General features: G+C 36.2%; 2 protein-coding genes across 2 annotated transcripts in view; one reads left to right on the top strand and one right to left on the bottom strand.

The window, feature by feature from the left end:
* Positions 1 to 2160: 2160 nt before the first annotated feature.
* Positions 2161 to 3355, top strand: LOC107570299 (glycosyltransferase family 92 protein F13G3.3-like). Its single transcript, XM_016256516.1, has 3 exons — positions 2161 to 2650; positions 2960 to 3144; positions 3208 to 3355. Exons 1-3 carry the CDS (start codon positions 2183 to 2185, stop codon positions 3353 to 3355), a joined length of 801 nt encoding a protein of 266 aa, XP_016112002.1. The 5' UTR covers positions 2161 to 2182.
* A 2688-nt stretch (positions 3356 to 6043) lies between these two features.
* Positions 6044 to 12938, bottom strand: part of hmcn2 (hemicentin 2) — a 109357-nt gene continuing 102462 nt past the window's right edge. The window contains exon 75 of the mRNA XM_016256518.1: positions 6044 to 6689. Coding sequence (XP_016112004.1) covers positions 6314 to 6689 — 376 coding nt within the window. The 3' untranslated portion in view covers positions 6044 to 6313. The remainder of the gene's footprint in view (positions 6690 to 12938) is intronic.

Below are 12938 nucleotides of genomic sequence, written 5' to 3' on the forward strand. Positions count from 1 at the left end.
ATAGTTTGATTGATAGTAGCGTTTCAGCACAGACTGGACTGGCGTCTTACCTTAGACCCGCCCTGAGTGAGCTGTCATCAGTCCGCCATTGTTTCACCGCTGTAGACAAGAATGACTCCTAAGCGATTGAGGTCTTCTGTTGTTGGATGTAATCATGAACATAGCAGTCTTCATTTACTCCCGACATCTGAGCCGCTGAAGACGCAGTGGATTATGTTTGTTTTATGTTTGATCTACATAAATGCGTCTATGTTCGCGCGAATCATTCGTGATCCAGCTTCACCTACAGAAGAAGTGAGTGTAAGGTTTTTTTTTAACAAATCTTTACAAATCGCCTTTCTTAATAATGTGCAAAATAGCAAGTTTCACGATGAATGCAGCTAAAGTAAACAGTCTCTCAACAACAGAGAGAATTCAATTCAGTGCTTTTATTTCCAACATGTGCACATTCATGGCTGCATATTTAATTCAGGCAAAGTTACGTCTTTTTTGGGACAGGACTTGACGGATTATTTTACATGACTCCGTTAGTTGGTCTCTATTTCTTAGAGCCAAGCTGCATAAACATATCAGGCATTTATGTAATGCATCTAATTTGTGCATAAATGGCTGTTATGTTAAATAAAGTTTACTAACTACAGCAAATCAAGTACCTGCACCATGCCGTTGTTGTTGTCTCGTCTCCCCTCAGATGCGCTGCAATGGCGATCCTGCACGCAATTCTCAAAACACCCACAAGATGGCGGCGTTTATCGTGAATCCGATATTACAAAACCGATATCCGATTATGGTAAAATGCTTAAATATCGGGGAAAATATCGATATATCGGTCGATCTCTAGTGGATACTACTAGTTCAGTTCTGTTTTAAAGGGGTCATATAATGCTACATGCACTTTTACAAGTTGTTTGAACTGAACTTTTTGTTAATCTACTAAAATATTTACCCCTTTCTCAAATCGAGCCGATCTCAGATGCTGTCTGTGTAACGTCACATAGACAGGCCCCTCCCACGATAGTTTGATTGATAGTAGCGTTTCAGCACAGACTGGGCTGGCGTCTTACCTTAGACCCGCCCTGAGTGAGCTGTCATCAGTCCGCCATTGTTTCACCGCTGTAGACAAGAATGACTCCTAAGCGATTGAGGTCTTCTGTTGTTGGATGTAATCATGAACATAGCAGTCTTCATTTACTCCCGACATCTGAGCCGCTGAAGACGCAGTGGATTATGTTTGTTTTATGTTTGATCTACATAAATGCGTCTATGTTCGCGCGAATCATTCGTGATCCAGCTTCACCTACAGAAGAAGTGAGTGTAAGGTTTTTTTTTAACAAATCTTTACAAATCGCCTTTCTTAATAATGTGCAAAATAGCAAGTTTCACGATGAATGCAGCTAAAGTAAACAGTCTCTCTGAGAGCAGCTTGGAAGAGAGGGGCGGGGTCAGCAGAGCTCATTAACATTTAAAGGAAAATGCTACAAATCTGCATGCTTTGAAAAGAGCTGTTTTTGACAGGGTAAAAAGGTGTTTTTTACACTACCATTGAGTAATTTTAACCAAACTGTTACAGACTTTTCATTAAGACTCTAAAGAATCATATCAACTTGTGGAAAATGGGCATCCTATGACCCCTTTAACAAATATCTTTCAACAAATACCATCGCTTTATCAATTAAGTATTTTGGATTTTGACATTTCTTTGCTTTACTCCACAGCAACTAAAGGACAGATGGAGAAAGGCAAAGTGCTTCTTTCACTATTAATTGTCAGTATTATTGGCATTCTAGTTTTAGTGCACATGAACAGTCATACATATTACATACAAGCTCCTCTAACAATAAAATCTCCTCCATCAAATAATAAATTCAAAATCCCGGAGGCTTCATATTTAATAACACCCATCAAAGACACTGAGCATTTCATGGTGTCTGCGTTTATCGACCACAGACTGGATGGGGTCATTCGAGTCATCAGCATAATCAACAGAAACCGTCTTCAGCCACTTTACTGTGTTCACTGCAGCGCTGAACAAGTCTGCAATACTGTTCACACTGAGGTCCAGATACACAGCGACCATTTTAGCTTCCCGTATGGTGCCTCAGATGTGATTTGTAGAGGTAAACACATGCAAAATGCAACTCGTGTCCTCATAACTGACAAGAAAGATTCAGCTGACCTCAAAATGGAATATCTGCCAATAAAAAATAAGGCTGTACAAGAGACTTTCATATTTAACTTCACCGTTTGCATCTCTAACCTTTTTGGCGACTACAACAATGTACTGCAGTTTGCTCAAACGATGGAGATGTACAAGCTTTTGGGAGTACAGCATGTGGTCATCTATAAAACTGGTTGTGGACCAGACTTGAAAAAGCTCTTAAAACATTATGAAACAGAGGGGATACTGGAGATCGTTCCATGGCCTATCGACCAGTTTCTGAACCCTGCATCAGGCTGGAACATCAAGCACCACAAGGGAGACATTCAGTATTATGGTCAGTTAGTAACACTCAACGAGTGCATTTACAGGCACATGTACCAGTCAAAGTATGTTCTCCTGAATGACATTGATGAAATCATCATGCCTTACAAACACACCAGTTTACCATCTCTAATGGAGGACCTCCAGTCTGCTCATCCCAATATAGGGGTGTTCCTCATAGAGAACCACATATTCCCTAAAACACAGTCTGAGGAGAGTGGGAAGTTCAAACGAGCAGAATGGAATAATATCCCAGGTGTCAATATCATGGAGCACATTTACAGAGAACCAAGTCGAAAAAACATTTACAATCCCACAAAGATGATTGTCAACCCAAGGAAGGTGCAGCAAACTTCAGTACATTCATCTTTGAAAAACACTGGAGGCAGTTTCCTTGTACCGTTTAATGTATGTAGGATCGTACATGTGAGAGTCCCACTGCAGGGGCATCTTACCAAAGAGCAACTCTTTGTAGGGGTGTTCCTCATAGAGAACCACATATTCCCTAAAACACAGTCTGAGGAGAGTGGGAAGTTCAAACGAGCAGAATGGAATAATATCCCAGGTGTCAATATCATGGAGCACATTTACAGAGAACCAAGTCGAAAAAACATTTACAATCCCACAAAGATGATTGTCAACCCAAGGAAGGTGCAGCAAACGTCAGTACACTCCCCTTTGAAAAACTTTGGAGGCAGTTTCCATGTACCGTTTAATGTATGTAGGATTGTACATGTGAGAGTCCCACTGCAGAGGCGTCTTACCAAAGAGCAACTCTTTGTAGACAAAAGAGTCTGGGACTTTGAGCAAGAGCTGATACAGAACGTTGACCAGACTTTGAAACGTTCTGGTTTCCTGAAGGCTTCTAGTTGACATGTTTGTATAGTATTAATGCAAATATAGCCAAAACTGTATTTTCAAAACTATATTGATTTTTTTTTTACTTAAGAAAAACAGTCATTCAAATAATAATGCATATGAGTTGTTGCCAGCGGCCCAATGTTTCAACTGTCAAATAAAATGCTCTTTAAAACATAAGAAAAACAATAATCTAACAACTGAGATATGAAAGCATGGGTATTTGTCAAATAATGTCCATCCAATATTTCATGCATAAATCACAGTATTTTGTAAATATTTTTAATTCAAAAATATGCCTGGTTATACTGTATGGATCTGATGAAAAAACAATTTTTTGATACTCTCAATGTACATATCAAATGAAATAATTTAGTCAATACCATAATGTTTCGTTTTTTATGGGTTTAAGACCTTCTGAATATGTTCATTATGCAAGATGACCTTTTCTCTTTTTTGAAATGCCCTACAGTTCAGTGTCAAACAAAAAAACAGGGAAAAAGAAACTGGGGAAATACTGGAAACATAACCTATTGATAGCCTATATTTGTTTATGCAAACTGCATATGACATTCAAAATATAATCAAATGTATTGCAACCGCAGAAGTGCAGTTGATATGGCACTCAGAATCATAGAGGATCCTGTTGTTTCATCTCTCCCTATGAATTTTTTTACCTTTAGCTCATTATGCACACCAGCTCATTGTGGACTGTAATTTGCATATGCAAACTTTCATTTAGTGTTTGCATCTGCTGAAGAATGATTAAATTGTAATGTATTTTGTCAAAATCTGTTAGAACATAATTTTAACTGTCATAAGTTAGGAGAGTAACTGAGAGTTTGCCTTTACTTGAGATGAAACCTGTGACATTTGTGTTTTAATTACTATACACAAAACAGAGGCATTTTTATTGATACATATTATTTCATGTTCATCAGTTTAGCTCAACCATGCACAGTGAAGATACTGGATTAGGACACGGATTCATATTCATACACACCTGCAAAGGTATTAAATGGGTACTTAACCTACCTTAACCTATTATGTTTAGGGACTAGGTTTACTGGAACTCGCAGCTGGGGGATGATTACCTATATTATCTTTAGATGTTTAGCTTAGAGTGGTTACTTCTGAGGCTGTGTAAGGTAAACACCTTTAAGGACTGCCCACTGAATGCCTATAAAATACAATGTATGCCTGCCTTGGTCCGATGCTGCCGACGTGAGGTGACAACACTGTCGGCTTTCGTCGCCACTAGTTCTTTGAAGTCGGCTTGGTGTGCCCCCGCCTTAGACTTTTGATGAGGGCAGAGCCACACAGCACGCTCTCAATAAATAAGCCTGCTGAAGATACCCAAAAGTTTCCTGGTCTTTAGCATTTTAAAATTCTAAAGCAATGCATTAGAATGCATATCCTGACATATATTCCTTGCAAGGATTAAAAGGGAATGGTGTTTAATGTCAAAAAGATGGGTCTGCTTGACAAATACTTTTTAAAGAATTTTTATAATCTACAATGTAGATTCTACATTTCAGTTTCAAGGAGTCATGAGCAGAGAGAGCACAACCATAACAATATTCACAAACATTGCAAACACGCTCGCAATAATTCATACACACACACACTCATTCTCATACGAGAGTACACTCAATAATGTACAAGAATATATCAATACAACATATAAGTAAATATATCTAAACATACCAGTAATCAGTTTTAATGTAGGAAATTAGTTGGTGATCATATAACGCTGAAACTGAAGCCTGGTCAAAATGTCAGTGGGAAATGTCTTCTGCTATTATTTTTGTTGTTTTAATACCAGATATATCCTGATTCATTACCACAAAAATGGAGAAATAACAGCAAATCAGTGAAAACTAAAGAGCCCAGGTAAGATTTGAAAGCTACTACAATATTTTCAAATAATAGTAATTATAAAAGATGCAATGTATTTATTATCCTGATGATAATTCAATAATCCAACATTCCGCTCCACAAGAGGGCACATAAATAGGTGGGAATCGAGTTCATTTACTAATGCTTCTCCCATGTCCCATTAAGCAACAGTACATCCTGTGCAGTCTTGCGCACTCAGTAGGGGTATTTGGATATGGAGATGTAGATAATAAAGATACTCTGGTAGGTTATGCGCCCCTGGTCTGACAGCGTAGTGGCTTGTACCCGAAGTCGCACCAGGCCGGGCCAGTCTAAAGGCTTTACTGTGAATATGATGCCTCTTCCTGCTTCGTCCTTGATGCCAAAAGGCCTCTCTCCATTTTCCCCTCCTTGCTCCAGGATAGTGAAGGATGTGTGGTCTTGGAGAACACCTGATTCGGAGAAAGCTGACAAACGAGCCAAGTTGTGGTGTGCTTTAAAGAATTTTTATAATCTACAATGTAGATTCTACATTTCAGTTTCAAGGAGTCATGAGCAGAGAGAGCACAACCATAACAATATTCACAAACATTGCAAACACGCTCGCAATAATTCATACACGCACACACTCATTCTCATACAAGAGTACACTCAATAATGTACAAGAATATATCAATACAACATATAAGTAAATATATCTAAACATACCAGTAATCAGTTTTAATGTAGGAAATTAGTTGGTGATCATATAACGCTGAAACTGAAGCCTGGTCAAAATGTCAGTGGGAAATGTCTTCTGCTATTATTTTAGTTGTTTTAATACCAGATATATCCTGATTCATTACCACAAAAATGGAGAAATAACAGCAAATCAGTGAAAACTAAAGAGCCCAGGTAAGATTTGAAAGCTACTACAATATTTTCAAATAATAGTAATTATAAAAGATGCAATGTATTTATTATCCTGATGATAATTCAATAATCCAACATTCCGCTCCACAAGAGGGCACATAAATAGGTGGGAATCGAGTTCATTTACTAATGCTTCTCCCATGTCCCATTAAGCAACAGTACATCCTGTGCAGTCTTGCGCACTCAGTAGGGGTATTTGGATATGGAGATGTAGATAATAAAGATACTCTGGTAGGTTATGCGCCCCTGGTCTGACAGCGTAGTGGCTTGTACCCGAAGTCGCACCAGGCCGGGCCAGTCTAAAGGCTTTACTGTGAATATGATGCCTCTTCCTGCTTCGTCCTTGATGCCAAAAGGCCTCTCTCCATTTTCCCCTCCTTGCTCCAGGATAGTGAAGGATGTGTGGTCTTGGAGAACACCTGATTCGGAGAAAGCTGACAAACGAGCCAAGTTGTGGTGTGCTGGTATGCCCAGAGGAAGAGTGAGGAGCTTGTACTGGAGCAGAGGAAAGCCTGTGGAGCCACAATCTAGTCTGGAAGTGCAAGGCCTGTAGCAGGTGCTGGGATCAAAGCAATAGAGCAAATGGATATAGGCCAATAAGAGTGTCCATGTTAAAGAAATGGAAAAAAAAGTTTCTCTCCTACCAGAGAGAGTATAGGGTGTTATGTGACAACAAATTTGATTGATGAGGGTCATAAAAATTCCACCCCCCACCCATAAGTGGACACCTGTTGGACACCTGTTCCTGTACACCCCCGCCCCCGTCTAAGTGACCATCTGTTTATCCACCCCAATGACCCGAAGGAATTTATGATTGTTTGGGAATGTGTTTTTTGTGTGGGTCAGTTGAAACTGTTCAAAACTATGTGCTTTAAACTTTAAATTGTGAAACGTGGTATGATTATTAAACGGGATAAGGGAAGTTTTTATGAAAGTTTTCACACATACATTTCAAGAAAAACATCAAACATACGCGGTATATAAACAATGTAATGACAGTTTTTTCCAGAAAAGAGTAAAAAACGGGTCAAGACGAATATTTAAGTGTTGTTAATTTAAAAACTAGTTAGAGTTTGTTACAAGTTAGAAAATAAAAAGAAAACTAGGCTACTGACCATCTATCTAAACAAAAAAAGAAAAAAAAAGTATCAGATACGTTCGTTAAACAGTAAGTGGCAGTCAAAAATCTTGTAACATTACAATTTAAAAGTTTGAGAGTTTGTTACAAGTTAGAAAATAAAATTAAAAGTAGCCCACTGACCATCTATCTAAAACAAACGAAAAAGTATCAGATACGTTCGTTAAAAAAATACAGAAGTTACAATTTTAAAGTTAGAGTTTGTTACCATTTAGAAAAGAAAAGAAAAAATGCTGACTTCTCACCATGATCTAAACAAAAAGTATCCTTCCAGATACGTTCGTTAAAACATCAGCATAAGATACTTGTCAAAATCTATGTTGTAGTCTATCATTACAATTTAAAACTAGTTCGAGTTTGTCACAAGTTAAACAAAATAAAAAGACCCTCTCATCTCACGTTGTTTCCATCAGATCATCCTCACACGCTGCTGTCAAAACTCAGAAAGAGCTCAGGAACGCGTAAGGCTAGGCCACACCTACAGCCCTCCCCTAACGCCGGAGGAGAGACCGGTGCAAAGATAGATTTAAATGTATGGTAAAAAAAGAATTAAGCAAAATAATGTTTTAAATTAAAAAGAGTTGTTTTTAATAAATCTATATAATTTTTTAATTGATGAAATTCAGCATTCATCCTAAAGCTCTTCACTTTAAAATTAGGGTAGTCTATACAAGTTTTCTTCTAAACAATCACCTCTAAGCCAGAGGAAAAATGTTGTTTGGTTTGTTTTATTTTATTTTATTTTAGTTATTCACACTTAATTTAGTAATTCCTTTATTACTCTTTGGTTTTTGTCAAGCTTAACTTGCGGTATGGTATAATAGTTAAAACACACACGAATGCTCGCACAAATATCTAACTGGAATGAAAGCTAATGTTTTGGGGAGTCTCTTTGATTTTCTTACCGTAACACTTGTGGTGTGTTATCTATCAATTAAAACAGACATACGTAATTAAACGCCTAAGGTTTTACAACACAAATATTTCATCTCACGTAGTGTATCGAAACGAGAAAGGCGCCGGGTGTTGGGTTGTGTGAATACTGAAGCGTCCATATCAGTGCAATGTATTTCAAAAGGTTGTAAAACATCTAAGCCTGTTTCTGGGTTTGCAACTCATTTGGAATTTAATGAGTTTTGAGGGATCTGGCGTTGTGAACATTGGTGCTGTGTTTCAGCTAAAGTTCAGTGATCAAAGGATCTCCATTGTATCTATTTATGATATGCACCTGTGAGTGTGAACTTTGTCAAAAGTTTAGACAAACGTTCGGTGACTGGTCAAAGGGTGTGAACCCTATTGAACCTTTTTAACGACAAACATCTGGTTAGGCAAAGAAGAAAATATTTTTTCTAAGAAAAACAGGAATGTTAATAATGTAGATCTGGTGGATGTGATTTCACAGAGGTTCTTAGAAAAGAAAAGAAAAAATGCTGACTTCTCACCATGATCTAAACAAAAAGTATCCTTCCAGATACGTTCGTTAAAACATCAGCATAAGATACTTGTCAAAATCTATGTTGTAGTCTATCATTACAATTTAAAACTAGTTCGAGTTTGTCACAAGTTAAACAAAATAAAAAGACCCTCTCATCTCACGTTGTTTCCATCAGATCATCCTCACACGCTGCTGTCAAAACTCAGAAAGAGCTCAGGAACGCGTAAGGCTAGGCCACACCTACAGCCCTCCCCTAACGCCGGAGGAGAGACCGGTGCAAAGATAGATTTAAATGTATGGTAAAAAAAGAATTAAGCAAAATAATGTTTTAAATTAAAAAGAGTTGTTTTTAATAAATCTATATCATTTTTTAATTGATGAAATTCAGCATTCATCCTAAAGCTCTTCACTTTAAAATTAGGGTAGTCTATACAAGTTTTCTTCTAAACAATCACCTCTAAGCCAGAGGAAAAATGTTGTTTGGTTTGTTTTATTTTATTTTATTTTAGTTATTCACACTTAATTTAGTAATTCCTTTATTACTCTTTGGTTTTTGTCAAGCTTAACTTGCGGTATGGTATAATAGTTAAAACACACACGAATGCTCGCACAAATATCTAACTGGAATGAAAGCTAATGTTTTGGGGAGTCTCTTTGATTTTCTTACCGTAACACTTGTGGTGTGTTATCTATCAATTAAAACAGACATACGTAATTAAACGCCTAAGGTTTTACAACACAAATATTTCATCTCACGTAGTGTATCGAAACGAGAAAGGCGCCGGGTGTTGGGTTGTGTGAATACTGAAGCGTCCATATCAGTGCAATGTATTTCAAAAGGTTGTAAAACATCTAAGCCTGTTTCTGGGTTTGCAACTCATTTGGAATCTAATGAGTTTTTGAGGGATCTGGCGTTGTGAACGGTGTCTGGGATTGTGTGATTACTGACGCGTCCATATCAGTGTAATGTATTTCAAAAGTTGTAAAACATCTAAGCCGGTTTCTGGGTTTGCAACTCATTTGGAATTTAATGAGTTTTGAGGGATCTGGCGTTGTGAACATTGGTGCTGTGTTTCAGCTAAAGTTCAGTGATCAAAGGATCTCCATTGTATCTATTTATGATATGCACCTGTGAGTGTGAACTTTGTCAAAAGTTTAGACAAACGTTCGGTGACTGGTCAAAGGGTGTGAACCCTATTGAACCTTTTTAACGACAAACATCTGGTTAGGCAAAGAAGAAAATATTTTTTCTAAGAAAAACAGGAATGTTAATAATGTAGATCTGGTGGATGTGATTTCACAGAGGTTCAGGATACTCTTAGATAGATAGAGAAAAGACAATAACAATAAAGTGAAATAAATAGGGATATTTATGTTTTAAACAAACATACACGCAAAACACAAACACTCAACACAAACACACTCAAACACGCAGACAAACATAAACACAAACACTCAACACAAACACACTCAAACACGCAGACAAACATAAACACAAACACTCAACACAAACACACTCAAACACGCAGACAAACATAAACACAAACACTCAACACAAACACACTCAAACACGCAGACAAACATAAACACAAACACTCAACACAAACACACTCAAACACGCAGACAAACATAAACACAAACACTCAACACAAACACACTCAAACACGCAGACAAACATAAACACAAACATCCCTACATCTCATACAACATTTTTACAAATAAAAACTTTGGTTACACTTTACTTGAAGGGGTGTGCATAAAACTGACATGACACCTTCATAATCATGACATGACACCTACATAATCATGACATGACACATGTCATGAATATTAAGGGTTTTAATGCATGTTTATGACAACTGTCATTAAGTGTCATTCGCTCAGTTATGTCATTTTTAATGCAAATATGACATTATTTGACCTAACCCTACCCCTACCCTTACCCCTAACCATAGCCCATAACAAAGACATCTCAAACAATGTTATCTTTGCATTAAAAATTACATAACTGAGCGAATGACACTTAATGACAGTTGTCATAAACATGCATAAAACCTCCTTCATATTCATGACATGTGTCATGTCATGATTATGAAGGTGTCATGTCAGTCTTATGCACACCCCTTCAAGTAAAGTGTTACCAAAACTTTTAGAATCACAGGGTATCTCTACAAGATGATGAAAAGCAGCATGATTAAACAATGATATAACTTTTGTTTTAACAAATAAGCTCCGTTTTGTAGATTTTTAGATCTTTCAAACCTAAAAACATGATGCACTAAAGCAAGTATTAGAAGCAGTCAAATAATCCTCTGATCCCTTTTCTTAATGAATTAGCTATATTAGACTGAAAATTAGTTGTCATAAGGTTGTTTGCAACAAAAAGTGTTTCTTATACAAGGTGCTACAAATGTCTCGCAGAACCTTTACAACAGATTTACTTTACTTAAAAAGGGTGTTATTAACCATGCTGTTTAAATGTAACATTTATTTTCCACTATATCACTATAATGTTTTAATTTACTAACATAAAAACAATTTGGTCTTTATAGGTTTATTTTACTAAGATTTGATCAATTTATTGAAATAAGAAACAAACAAATATTCGATAAGTCCATCTTATCACCCCAAGTTGATGTGTCTGATGGTTTGTGATGACATTAATATCTTACCGATACACATGTGTTAAGATGTTAAGTACGTGTAAAGTATGTGTAAAGTTCAATATTACTTTTAAAAATAGTTAAAAAGGAATCTTTTTTTAGCTTTCATATAGGATTCACGGTCATACTCAGTTGGATTTTGTGTAACAGAGTCCTGAAACAAATTAAAATAGAATTTATGGAAGACTTATAATGACAGACTAAAAACTTTAGATTGATTAAACAACTGAGGTTATGCATTTCTCTTGAATATGTATACAGTAACCAGTGATTACATAAAACATTATTGTATAAATACATAACCTTGTAAATTCAGCATGATTCCATCATATTAATCAATAAAAAAAGACTTCATTTATATCTGACTTTCTCATCAAAACGCGACACATTTTCTTTTGACTTTTTAAATGTCGAACAACCGGTTTTGTTGGAAAACAAAAATCAAACAAACAAAAAAAAAGTGTAATGTTTCCCAGTTAGAATGCTCATAGTTTGTAAGAAAATCACATCTTTAAGCTAAAACATTTTTCTGTCAAACTCTCTCAAGCACCCACGCAGCTTTCACAGACCCCCACAAACTGCCAACAACATCCACAATCCATAAAACAATGTTTGTTTAAACATTTAGCTGTAGCTGAGACCCTAATGGAATTATTTTACGCAGTGTTGGGAAGGTTGCTACAGAAATGTAATAGATTATAGATTACAAGTTACCCTATTTAAAATCGAATAAGTAGCGCAACTATTTCAATTCCTTTAAAAAGTAATGTAACTGATTTGATTACTTTTCTAAATATGTAATGTTTTCAACTGTTAATCTTTTGAAACATGTAAACCAACCAGAGTTAACATTACAGTAGGACTCAACAACTAATTACTGTCAGACTTTCAAAATCCTTCATCACTTGAATTAGGATTATAATAATTACATTTTAAAGCACAACACCATAAAATCAGAATTGCTTTGAGATTGTTCTGAGATTAAATACACATTTAAAACCATAACAAAATCGTTTTAATAGCTATGATACTGTTTTCAAATCAAGTCTTTGCATAGCTATGACATGACACACTGGCATCTAACAACGGATTGGAAAAAACAGTTAAACGTAAAAAATAAATATACATCACTCAAATAGGAAATAAAACAGTTATCGAATAAGCATGTGTCCTAAACTCCTGAAACATCGGTGTCTCATATTTTAGAGCTGTTAATGCAATTTATGAAAGATATCAATTAAATCTGTATGAGTGTGTGTGTGAAAAAATATTCAGATGCAAACCCTTTGTAATCATTGACATTTTCATAAATATTTAATTTAATTGCAAATTTTTTCTCAGTAACTGATTACAATTACATTTGATTTGTAATTAAATTATGTAATTTAGCTACATGTAACTAGTTGCGCCCCAACACTGTTTATGCATTATTACAATAACAGATGGTGAAAGAGTTCATTAACCACTTTAATGTTAAAAAGTGAACAATATTACTTAACACTAGCTTGGCAAACAAGGGTACGCACATAAAACAAGCCAGACCCGATTTGAAGCATCGTAACAAGTACAGTC

The sequence above is a fragment of the Sinocyclocheilus grahami genome, unplaced genomic scaffold, assembly GCF_001515645.1.
Source record: "Sinocyclocheilus grahami isolate Dianchi unplaced genomic scaffold, SAMN03320097.WGS_v1.1 scaffold1438.1, whole genome shotgun sequence".
Classification (NCBI taxonomy): domain Eukaryota; kingdom Metazoa; phylum Chordata; class Actinopteri; order Cypriniformes; family Cyprinidae; genus Sinocyclocheilus; species Sinocyclocheilus grahami.

Excerpts from the sequence above, each read along its gene's own strand:
- LOC107570299 (XM_016256516.1), top strand. The coding sequence starts at position 2,183 with ATGGAATATCTGCCAATAAAAAATAAGGCTGTACAAGAGACTTTCATA. Across the intron at positions 2,651-2,959 it reads CTGCTCATCCCAATATAGGG|GTGTTCCTCATAGAGAACCA; the intron begins GTGTTCCTCATA and ends CTCTTTGTAGGG. Across the intron at positions 3,145-3,207 it reads CCAAGGAAGGTGCAGCAAAC|GATTGTACATGTGAGAGTCC; the intron begins GTCAGTACACTC and ends TAATGTATGTAG.